At 34.8% G+C, this 12,774-nt stretch overlaps 1 protein-coding gene across 2 annotated transcripts in view; it reads right to left on the bottom strand.

Moving 5' to 3' along the window:
• LMBRD1 (LMBR1 domain containing 1) overlaps window positions 1-12,774 on the bottom strand; it is a 291,538-nt gene that overhangs the window by 128,290 nt on the left and 150,474 nt on the right. For both annotated transcript variants that reach the window (XM_016431147.2, XM_001372997.4), the window contains exons 4-5: window positions 5,684-5,781; window positions 4,782-4,849 (exon numbers count right to left, since the gene is read on the bottom strand). In XM_016431147.2, coding sequence (XP_016286633.2) covers window positions 4,782-4,849; window positions 5,684-5,781 — 166 coding nt within the window. The remainder of the gene's footprint in view (window positions 1-4,781; window positions 4,850-5,683; window positions 5,782-12,774) is intronic.

Below are 12,774 nucleotides of genomic sequence, written 5' to 3' on the forward strand. Positions count from 1 at the left end.
ACAATTGGAAAAACATTGACAGCTCATGGGTGGGACGAGCTAACATAATAAAAATGACAATCTTAACCAAATTAACTTACTTATTTAGTGCCCTACCCATTGAACTACCAAAAATCTTCTTTATGGAATTAGAAAAAAACATAAAGTTCATTTGGAAGAACAAAAGATCAAGGATATCCAGGGAAATTATGAAAAAAAATGCAAAGAAAGGAAGACTTGCAGTCCCCGATCTCAAACAATACTATAAAGCAGTGGTTTTCAAAACAATTTGGTACTGGCTAAAAGAGAGAAAGGAGGATTCATGGAACAGACTTGGGGTAAATAACTTCAGCAGGACAGTCTATGATAAAACCAAAGATCCCAGTTTTGGGGACCAAAACCCACTGTTTGATGAAAACTGCTGGGAAAATTAGAAGACAGTATGGGAGAGATTAGGTTTGGATCAACATCTGTAAACCTTAAAATTTCTTAGACTTATGAATGTTGGAAATTTCCCCATTGGGAAATTTCATACTTGAAAAAATTTCCTACTGATAGTAAGAACTCTATTGGAATGTGAAACTCCTTGGCATGGGAGGATCCTTCTCCTCCCTACTTAAGACTACTTTAGGACAGAAACCTTTTGCTATACAATGGAAAGGGCTTTGACCTATGCTTAAGCATAGAACAGGAAGTTCTTTGAGTCATGATTGATTTTAGAATTGATACAATAGAGATACTTGGAATGACAGAACCAGGTCTTGGAACTTACAATCTCCACCCTACTCAGAATAACAGGATTTAGGAAGGGCTGCAGCAAAGATCAAGATTTAATTATTTGAGAATATGACCTTCAACAGACATGTGCAAAGGAAACAGACCTCTGGGAGGTCCTGGGTTAAGCTAGAGCCACGATTGGCACAGGGGAGACATCGACAGTGATTGGTAGATGTGAGAACTGAGGGGAGGGGACTTAGATGGTTTCCTTAAAGATAGTGGGGTCTGAGGACAGAGGGAAGGAGGTTTTGCTCTGGGGGGTTTTGCTCTGAAGGAGTCTGAGAGGACAGTGGTCCTGGAGGGAGAGCTCCTGGAGAGATCTCAGAGGAGGGCTTGCTCTGAAGGAGGCTGGAGGTGGAGGCCCCTGAGACTGTTTCTCCATTTTAGTCACGTGAGTGATAGGAACTGATCTCTTTCCTTTGTCTCAGCTATCTAAGGGCTTGGGCCTTTGGCCCAGCCTAAGCAGAGGGGGTATTTAAGCCCTATTCCCTTCTCTCCCCTTTCTCTCAATCTCTCTCTCTCTCTTTCTCTCTCTCTCTCTCTCTCTCTCTCTCTCTCTCTCTCTCTCTCTCTCTCTCTCTCTAATACCTTTCTTCCTCCTGTTTGTAATTAAAAACTCCATAAAAGGTTGACTGCTGACTTGAGTTTTCATTTAGGAATTACATAGCTGAATTCCTTGGCGACTTTAAATTAATATATATCAGTCTTTTAAAGTGATTTCCATATCACAAAAGTATTGTGGAGAGACAAGGATTGTGAGTGAGCACATGGCCATTCTGCGCATGGTAATGAACTCTATTCCCAGCGTGGCTGAAGTTAGGGCGCGAAACCTTGCTTCCCTTTGTCTCACTCATCTGAGGATAATAACCCCACCTTCATCTTGTCATAATTTGCAATTATCCAATAGCAATACACTATGTAACTCATCTATATGTATTGAGGCATCATGTAACTTATCAATATGTATTGAGTTCATTTGCATATCAAAGAGAATAAAAGAAAGGGACACAGCCAGCTCCTCCCACTTCGAGGACATCGACAGGTTTGCCCTACAGACCAACTTCTCCCCTTTCTCTCTCCTCTTTTTCTATCCTGAGGCCTGGCCCTTTGGTCAGGTCTCCCTCCCTGTCTCTTTCTTTTCCAATGCTAATACCTAGCATTGTCTAACTCTTTCAGTCTCTAATCTCTCTCTCTACTGAGCTTGTATTATCCTCTGTCCAGGGCAGTGTTGAATTGGGATTACTGGATGGGAATAGCCTGAAAAGTAACGTCCAGTGGTCAGAGCATGGCTATGGCTCCCAAATATTAATAATTGATTACTGACTCATTACTCATATCTCAAAGGTCGGCTCTTTCACGCCCTTCACGGGATTCACAAACTTCTATCCCTTTTCTATTTTCCTATCATAAAGCTTCTCACTGGCCGGGAGGCTTTACCACCTAGCTGCTTTTTGAAGCACACAGAAGAAGCTTAAATAGCACAGATGACTTACACTCATTGCTTTAACTTCATTAACATCTCTTTATTCCTCAGTCCCTTATAATGTCTTATGTCACTCTATTAAAACTGTACCCTTTAAATCCTATTTGCCATCTGCACATAATCAGTCAGCAAGCATTTATTAAATATTAACTAAGTACCAGGCTCAGTGCTATGCTTGTTAATGGAAATAAAAGTAGAAAGAAAAGCCCTTAAGATTATATTCTAATGGGAGAAGATAACACATTAAAGGAAGCAGAAGGGGCGGGGAGGTGCCCCTAAGAGACAAAGGTACAAGGAAGAAGTTCTAAGTTTAACCCAGTAAAAAATGAGAAATGGCTGGCCTGGATATCTTCTTTAAATGGAAATTCTGGAAGGAATCATTTGATCAGAGAGAATAGCTTCCAGGGCTAAAGGATATTTCCAATGTGAATTCCATGAGGCTTCAGCACTATTCAAGTTCATGCCTTTTTCCATCACTTTTCTTCTCAATTCTTCTGTTCAATCATTTTCAGTTGTGTCCAACTCTGGCCCCATTTGGGGTTTCTTAGCAAATATCCTGCAGTGGTTTGCCATTACCTTCTCTAGTTGACTTTACAGATAAGGAAACTGAGATAAACAGGGTTAAGTGACTTGCCTAGGGTTACATAGCTGGAAAGTGAGACTAGATTTTTGAACTCATTAAGATGAGTCTTCTTGACTCCAGCCTGGGCACTCTACCCACCAAACCATCTAGCTGTCCCTCAGGCTTCAAATTGAGAATGTCTTACTTCACTCATATACTCAAATCTGATCTCCACCATTATCTCCACTGAAGTCTTCAGCTATTCTATCTCACAATGATCAATTATACTTTTCTAAATTACTATTATACTATCATAAATTTTAACATTTATTGTATAACTGCTTCATGTGTGCATTTTGTTTGTTGAGCTAACCTATAAACACATGCTTTTCATGTCTTTTTGTTTATTTTGACACTGAGTTGTCACTTCCTGCTATCAGTGTGCATAGAACTAATAACTCCCCACCACCACCACATACACTTTTTAATTTTCTATTGTCTAAGAAAAAAAGATGAATTTGTTGAGACTGCATTTAAAATAAAAACTAGTTCTAAGGTCTCTCCTATAAATGTAATTAGTTCATTGTTCCACATATTTGAAAATATTGGATAAGTGATATGTTATTGTATACATACAAATAATCCTCATGTATAAACAGGAAATAAATGAATGGGAAATATATACATATATATTTGTGTGTACATATATAAACACACACACACACACACACACACACACACACACACACACACACAGGGGCGGGGTGGAGGTGAGACACCAGCTGCTCTGCTTAGAGGATTGAGCAAAAAGAACTCTCCCATAGCTTCCCTTCATAGAGAATTGAAAATGCTAGACACCTCTTCATTTGCCATCAGCTACTCTGTTGCTTTCAAGTCCAACATCATCTTTATCATGTTCCTGCTGGATACACTCTGACACTTAGCTCCCTTCAGTTTCTTTTTGTTGTCTTCCCCCATTAGCTTATGAGCTCCCTGAGACTCTGTCTTATTTTTATTCTCAATGCCTGGCACATAGTAAGTACTTAATAAATGTTTATCATATCATAATGTTTATTGAACATGTATGAATATTTAGAACCTTAACTGACACTCTATTAAAAATTACTATACCACAACACTCAAGTACTTTTCATCATATGACAGACAATAGGCAAGATTATTCCAACGATCAAAAAGTTACTGTCCAACTGCTTCATTTTCACTATGATTCAAACAAGAATTCCACACTCTGATGTTAAAGACAAGGAAACCAAAGCCTAAGGAGGTAAGTGACTTGAACAAGGTCACATAGCTACTTAGCACCTGAACAAAAAAGCAAACACCCAAATTCTCTGCTTCATTTCCCTGGTTTTCAATTTTACTACAATTTGCAGTATAAGCAAGAGGTATTTTAAACCAAGACCTACCAAATATGTAAGTACAGACAACTAAGAACAATTCAAAATAATAACCAAGTAAAATTTTTCTCCAAAAGAAAATTTAATAAGAAATTAATAATTCAATGAAAAGAGACTGAGGGAATGGTAAGGAAGAGAAAAATTCTGAATGGCATTTATATAAAACTTTGCAAATTTTGAGGTATTTTACTGGGATTTCACTGGTATCGGGAAGTTCTGATAAGGAAATATCTGAAACAATGGAGAGTCTCAGAGAGCTGTTTGGGGCACTAAGAGATTAAGTGACTTCTCCAGGATCACAAAGCCAGTGGGAATCAGAAGTGAAATTTGAAATCAGATCCTCTGGGCTATGCAGTCAGCTACCTCACATAAATATTAGAGATTTTTTATAGCCAAGGAAAATATTAAAAGTTGTCAAATAATATGCCCAAGGTACATGCCTACCAAGTGTCAGAGGTGGCTCTGGGCCCACCACTACTCCTTTTTTAACATATAACCTTTGAAATAAGCTAAAAAAATGATGATGAGTATTAGCATCGTTCATAAAAGAGACAATACTTACCCAACCAAAAGAAGAAGTGCACAAATGACAGCAAATACCAAAGAATACTTGAAGGCTGTTTTAATTTGCTAGATATAGTAAAGGAACAATGTAAGATTTAAGTCACTTTTAAAAATTTTTTTCTATCATAAAATCTACAAAATGGTTATATCAAAAGTACATTTATTTTCAAAATATATAGTTTTCATTTTCAGGGTTTAAAGATTCAGTAATTTTTTTAAACTGGAATGTGTCACCTTAAGTATACTTCTGCAAACTATACTATCTAGTCTTAAATCTTTGTTGGACAATTAGGCTTTTATATGAACTATCCCTAGTTTCCCATCTTTTAGTGCTCTACGAATTAGAGGACTATCTTAGTAAAATTCTCAATGATCCATCTTTCTCCTAAAAACAAGTAAAATTCACAAATTTTCGCCTTTCCTCTCCCTACTTTTTGAATGAAAAAAACAAAACAAAACATCCATGCAACTTAAAATGAAATGCAAAGTAAAAAATTAAGTCTTTTCATTGAGGTTAAGCAATAACTATATTCCAAATTTTGTCAAACACTAATAATCAAGTTAATGATATTTGAGTATTTAAACTTTTAACTATAAAACAAATTAAAACAGTTAGCATTATTTACCACACAAGTCTTAATAAAAGTATGGGTGAGAGCAATAAAATAATTCTTGAAAATTTTAAATTTTTTCTTTTATAAAAACTAAGGAAATTGGACTGCAGATGAGAAAAGAGCACAAAGAAAACCACTCTATCTTTTTTTTCCTCTTTCCTTCTCAGGCTCTTGATACTTTTCAATTGATGGAGAGAGCAATGAATAAGAAAGAATACCATCCATATTCTAATTATTAAGTAATTTTTCTTAAGCTACAAAGTCTAAATAAAATAGGGATACTTACAGTACATCTACTAGTATCATCTTCATCCTTTCCTTCAAAATAGAAGTAAACAAATGGTATCCACAAAAACACACTGAACAATATTACCGAATATAAAGCTGTGAACAAATAGAAAAGATTCAATGATCTTACAGAAAACTGTATTAATAATTTAATTATGCAGTATAATAGGTTATATTAAAATAGACAATCTCTACTACAACAAATTTTATAGAAATCTCCATTATGGCATTTCCCACCCTTATAACTATCTATCTATCTACACACACACATAAAATTAACTTCTCTTTTTTCCCTTCTTCTGATAGAATCATATATCTAAAGCTAAAAGAACCCAAAGCCCATTTAGTACAATCCCCTCTTTAAAGGGTGACTTGCCTAGTCACACGAGCAATTACTGTCAAAGGCAGGATTTGAACCCAGGTATTATGTCTCCATAATGAGTTGATCTTTCCCTTCCTATTCTTCCATTTCTCCTTAATCCTCCCTAAATCTTGGCCCTATCTCCTTAACCTTTTATTATAATTCAATAACTATTTAACTATATTAGTTAATAAACCTAAATGACAGAATATATTGTTTAAATTAATTCCATGAAATTTCACAACTAATACAGAAGAAATTATAATTTTACCTCAAGATCTACATTTTACATTCTAAAGATACATTTCATATTCTAAAGCTACATGTTACATTGTAAAAGATAATAATTAGGTAAAAACAAATATGAAAAAATGGTTTAGATTTAGGGAAATGATTTCTTCCTGTTTTGACTAAGATATGTACATACTAAGTATCGATATTACAGAATAAATAGTTCTAATAAAGCTTCACAAAATCAACTATATTTACCCACTGATTTCCACAATAAAAATTAGATGGATGCGCTCATATAATAGAAATCAGAGCACAACTTGTGGAATGGGAAGAGCTACAAAAATTCACATTTTTTTTTACTTCAGCATGCTTTTACAACTTTGAAAATCTCTCATTAACCTCTCTCTTCCAATCATCAGTTATCCAAAAGTTTATTAAACATTTACTATGTGCCAAGTACTATGCTAAGTGCTAGAAATTGTTATAAGTCAAAAACACCATGTCTCTCATTCTAATAGAGATGGCAACATGCAAACAACTATGTACAAACAAGCTACATGCAAGATATACTGGAGATAATCAATAGAGGGAAGACAGTCATAGACTAGAAATCAGGAAAGACAAAAGTCAGATTGTGAGTTGAATTTTGAATAAAAGCAAGGAAACACCCAAGATAAGGAGGGAAATAATCCCAAGCAGGACTGGACAGTCAATACAAGGACTCAGAACTAAAAAAAAGTACTGTGTATGAGGAAAAGCAAAAAGACCAAGGTGACTGGATTACACAGAATATACAGAAAAGAGTAAAGTATTAGAAGACTAAAAAGTAGAAAGAAATAAGTTAGAAGACAACTAAAATATAAAAAGGGGTTCAGTTTTAAAGGTTCAAAAATAAGGGTTTTGTATAAATGAAATGGAAAGGTAAGGGTGATATAGTCAGGCCAGTGCTTCAGAAAGATTGCTTTGGCAGCTGAGTTGGATGAACTAGAATGGAGAAAAACTTGAGTCAAAGAATTAAACCAGGAGGTTATACCTCCAGATATGACATGAAAAGGGTCAGCATCAGGAGCAATGGCTATGTGCAAGTGTTGCACATGAGAGGTTTAGAGGTAGAAGCAATAAAATTGAGCAACAAACTAGATATGGAAAGTGAGCAGTGAAGAGGAGTGCATGATGATATCTAAATTGTTAGTCCAGATAGCTAAGAAGAGAGGTGGTGCCTTTGACAGTAAGAGAGATGTTTGGAAGATAGGAGGATTATAAAACAAAGATTATAGTTTACTTTTACATATGTTTGCTTCAATATGTCACATAGAAGATTTGGTTCAGGATGTCTAAAAGATAGTTGGTGATGTAAGACTGGAGGTCAGAAGATAGGTTAAATCTGGTTAAATAAATGAGAATCATTTCCAGAGATGATAATTTAATTCAGAGGAGCTAATGAGATCATGATATAGTATAGAAAAAGAAGAGGACCAAGGACAAAATATGGAGAACATCCATGGTTAGTAAGCAGGGCCTGGATGAAGATCCAATAATGGAAACCACGGGAACTCATGTATGTGAGGATCATCTAACTTAATAACTCCTGAAAAGAGAGAAAAATAAATGAAGACTTTTAGAAACATGCTTTAGATCTTTATATCTTTAAAACTATAATTTGCCAGTAGATACTGCCATCTATCTTTTGACAGTATTTTCCAGCCTAGAAAAATCTATAAATATAAGCCTCAATTTTGTAACTCCAAAGTGTCAAATATGAGGTTTATTCATAACAAAGGAGCCTAGATTTCACATGAAAAGAGTCATTTAGGATTGTGTGGTGTTACATGTTAAGATTTAGCGGGGTTTTTTCTTCCTTTGGAGATATTAGTAAATAATAATAGAGCATTTTAGGCTAGTTTAAAATGCTATGAATAGACTATTAATATATATTTCATAAACTACATTAAAATTACTATTATATAGAGCCAGACTTTCTATAATCCTGATCATTAAAAAAATTTTTAATTCTATTAATTTTTGATGTTATTTATTTAACTTAACCTCAAGGGTTCAATGGTTATAAATGAAGAGAGGTTTATAAAACTTAAGAACTGATCAAATTCCATGTACATGGAATATATCTGCATAAAAAATATTCCCTTAAAACAGGAGTTCTTAATCTCCAGGTCCAAAGATAGGTTTCTGGAAAGTCCATGAATTTAGATAAGAATTAATTACATCTTTGTTTTTTTATTGTCCTCTAAGTGAAATGTAGCATTTCCTTCAGTTATTTAAAAATATTCTGAGAAAGGGTATAGGGGCTTCTGGAATTTATAACACAAAAGACTAAGAATGCCTGCCTTAGAGAAGGAAAAAAAGAGATGAAATAATTAGCATTAGGAAGAGATAACACACTTTGTTACAAGAACAAAGTTATAAGGATGATAACATTGCAGAGCTTTAGTTTTGAAAAAAATGTACTTAGTTTAAAATGTAATTCTATTAGTTCTAAAGTAGCATAAATCATGTCAGTCCAAATTATTTATTTAATCTTATCAATTCTAACTTAAGAGGGTATGGTGTAGTAGAGAACCATGCTCAAAGCCAAAAAGAGATGTGCTTAAATTTAAGTCCAGTTTCTTACTCATGCAGGAATGTGACTCTTGGGCAAGTCTTTTAGTTTCTCAGCCACTCAAGTCTTTTAAGCAACTCTATCATATGGAGAGAAGGTATAATACTAATGAAATATTAAGTCTAATCTCTACTGCAACCTTTAACTCAGAACATGTAACACATCTAATACAGTTTTTATTTTGGTCTACAGAATATGCACTATATCTAATACAAACTTTCACAGATGACAAACAAATGCACACAAAGTTGGAATACATCAATGGTCCTCAGTCTCCTTTGATGGGTCCTCATTCAGATAATACACTTCAACTGGAGGTGTCCCACAGGATCCCATTCTGGGCCCACTTCTCTTTTCTCTCTATTACTTAGTGATTTGCCTTTTGCCTTTTTTTTTTAATTCCTAGTGCTTAGCATAGGTCCTGGCACATAGTGCCTAATAAATGTTTACTGACTAGTGATATTACTAGGTCAAACTATATGCACAGTTTAGTAGCTTTCTGGACAGCGTTTCAAAATGCTTTTTGTGAAAGACAAATCTAATGGAATACTGCTGAAATATAAGAAATGACCAAAGAAATGACAGTAAAGAATACTGAGTATTATGAAGCGGTATAGAGACATTAAACAGAACTAGAACAAGTTACACAAGAACAACGTGATAAAGAAAAACATCTTTGAAAGACTAAGGAATTCTTATCAAAGCAATAACCAATCATGTCCCCAAATAATCTATGATGAAACACATTATTTCTTTTTTAAAATTTTTTATTGAAACATTTTATTTAATCAGTCAATTTAGAACATTTTCCCATAGTTACATGATTCATGTTCTTTCCCTCCCTCATAGTTGACATGCAATTCCACTGGGTTTTACATGTATCATTGATCAAGACCTATGTCTATATTATTGATATTTGTACTAGGGTGATGATTTAGAGTCTACATCCCCAATCATATCCCCATCAACTTATGTGATCAAGCATTTGTTTTCTTTAGTGTTTCTACTCCCACAGTTCTTCAGTGTGGATACTGTTCTTTCTAATGAGTCCCTCAGAATTGTCCTAGATCATTGCACTGCTGCTGGTAGAGAAGTCCATTACATTCAATTGTACCCCAGTGTATCAATCTCTGTGTATAAGATTCTCCTGGTTCTGCTCCTTTCACTTGGCATCAATTCCTGGAGGTCTTTCCAGTTCACATTAAATCACTCCACTTTATTATTCCTTTGAGCACAATAATATTCCATCACCAACATATACCACAATTTGTTCAGCCATTCCCCAATTGAAGGGCATTCCCTCATTTTCCAATTTTTTGCCACCACAAAGGTGCTAACTACTTCTTGACAAAAGATAATGAGATTGAAATGCCAAAAGATGCATATTTTTGGAAATGTCAGATATCTGAATTTATTTTATTGATGATGTTTCTTTGTTGCAAGCACCTTTTTTTTCTTGCTTTTCAGTTTTTTAGTCTGGAGGAAGGGATCTGAGGGGAACAAGGGAACAACAGAAATGCTATTACCTCAAAAAAAGGTAGAGCAATAGAAAGAGGTTCAGAAGGAAGCTTCAACAGGGCAGTTTTGAAAAGAACATGTATAATGTATTATAAACTCTTTAAAAAAGGTATGAAATAGGGGGCAGCTAGGTAGCTCAGTGAATTTAGAGATGGGAGGTCCTAGGTTCAAATCTAGCCTCAGACACTTCACAGCTGTGTGACCCTGGGCAAGTCACTTAATCCCCATTGCCTAGCCCTTACCACTCTTCTGCCTTGGAATCAATTGATTCCATGACAAAAGGTAAGGTTAAAAAAAAAGGTACAAAAAAAGAAATTCAAGATTTCACACAAAATCTACTTTTGTCCAACTATATGTACAAAATGCACTTTTTTTTGGTGTGTTAAGTTCAGAAATTTAACAAATAAATTTTGAAAACAAAATCTAAACGTTGTTTATAATTTAAACAATTCATGAAGTGACTGATTTAATAAATGAAATAAATCACTTCATACTTTTTCTATCAGTTTCCCACTTTACAACTTTTAAAAGATATGTGTAGAACTTGGTAGTGCTTACATAAAGGAGAACACTTATATTTGCTCAAAGTAACTAATAACTCATCTGAAGGATGACAGTTTCTTCAGCTACACCCAAAACCTTAATTTAAGAATTAAGAGAAAAGTAAGAAAAATAAGCTATATAGAAAAAACATAATCAGATAAAGAAAATTATGGAAGGAAGAAGCCCTGACTCTTCTATTCCACCTAGACTTCTGGTTTCTACCACTGAATTACTATGATGGATAAAAGCTCATTATAGTCCCCTGATATTCTTGTCATGATACCTCAAGCATGCTTAATGAATTTTCAACCACCATCCCTGTAATTTCACCCTTTCCGATGTGAAGAATGAATCAAACTTTGTCTATCGGCAACTTTTAAATTAATCAATCAAGAACTTAAAGTACCCTTACCAGTCACTAAGTAGGAGAACTCACTAGTCACTTGCCAGAGTAAGTGACAACTCCAGAGGCCACTGACCACCCTTTGGGCACTAGGCAAACTAAAAGACTGCAATTGGTTCCTGTAAAGTGGAGGGACAGGAAATGACATGGAAAAAGTACTATAAAAAGTTCTGGACTTCCTGTCCAGAGGATCTTTGGTTTGGATCTTCAGCTGAGACTTCTGGCTAAGGATTACTGAAAAAGACACATGGAGACAAGGGATGTAGTGAAGCCCTGCCGGGGCTAAGCCCCACACTGGAACAATGCTTAGGGTGATATGCTGGATAATTCTCTACTTTCTTCTTACATTTTCCAACTTTCACTCTTTCCACCTCTTTGTAAATAAAGAGACTAAAAGTCATTTTTGACTTAAATTATAATATCTTTAAATTGGCAACCATAATATTACTATTGAATTCTCACATTTAGCATAAAAACTAAATTTTAAAATTCTTATACCTGGCCATTTCCTTACATATGCTATCTCACCACATTAGAATGTAAACTACCAGAGATATACAATGTCTCTTTTTTATTTGGATCCCTAATACTTAGTATAGTACAATAGTAGAAGTTTGATAAATAAGATTTTTTTCATTTGTGAGACTGACAAGTAATCATTTTAGACCTAATTTAGATGCTATAATAATAGAGTGAGGGTAAGGTCATAGATATCACCTCCCTAACAGGGCTGATATGTTCTGCTCTTTTCTCTGGGCATAGATTCAACAGTTGAAAGGGAATTAATGAGATCTCAGAAAGGGAAAGTAAAAACATATGTCCTAGAGGGCTGGGAATTCAATCTTGTCCAACAATGAGTTTTACAGATAGAAAAAGGAGAGAAATAAGTAATGGAAGAAGAAGAAAATAAAGCTAGTATAGTGCCACAGAAGTCAAGAAATGGAAGTTCAAAAAAGAAAGGCAATCAGCAATATCAAAAATCCTTTCACCATCCTTATGATAGCCACCAGATCATAATCAAATCAAAATGATCATAAGTTTTTCTAGAGTAATACTAGTGATAGTATTTATTTGGAGATTTTAGTTTTGCAAAGGAATAATCCTGTGAGGTAGATACAGAAAGTACATCACCCATTTTACCTAGGAACTAAAGTTTAGTGTGGTGATTTGTTAAATGTTCAGGGACTTGTAGAGTGTAAGCTTCCTAAGGGCAAAGGTTAAATTCCATTTTCCTTTTGTCTTCCTAATGCTGAGCACAATGCCTTGGATGCTTTATATTTGATAAATGATTTTTCAAGTCCAGCCAGTCTATATTTAATAAACTGAATTTAATAAATCAGTCAACAAGAATTAGGTGCAAAGTGCCAGACACTGGGCTAGACACTAGAGACCAATAAGCATTAATTTGCTACC

This window comes from Monodelphis domestica, chromosome 2 (assembly GCF_027887165.1).
Source record: "Monodelphis domestica isolate mMonDom1 chromosome 2, mMonDom1.pri, whole genome shotgun sequence".
NCBI classification, from domain to species: Eukaryota; Metazoa; Chordata; class Mammalia; order Didelphimorphia; family Didelphidae; genus Monodelphis; species Monodelphis domestica.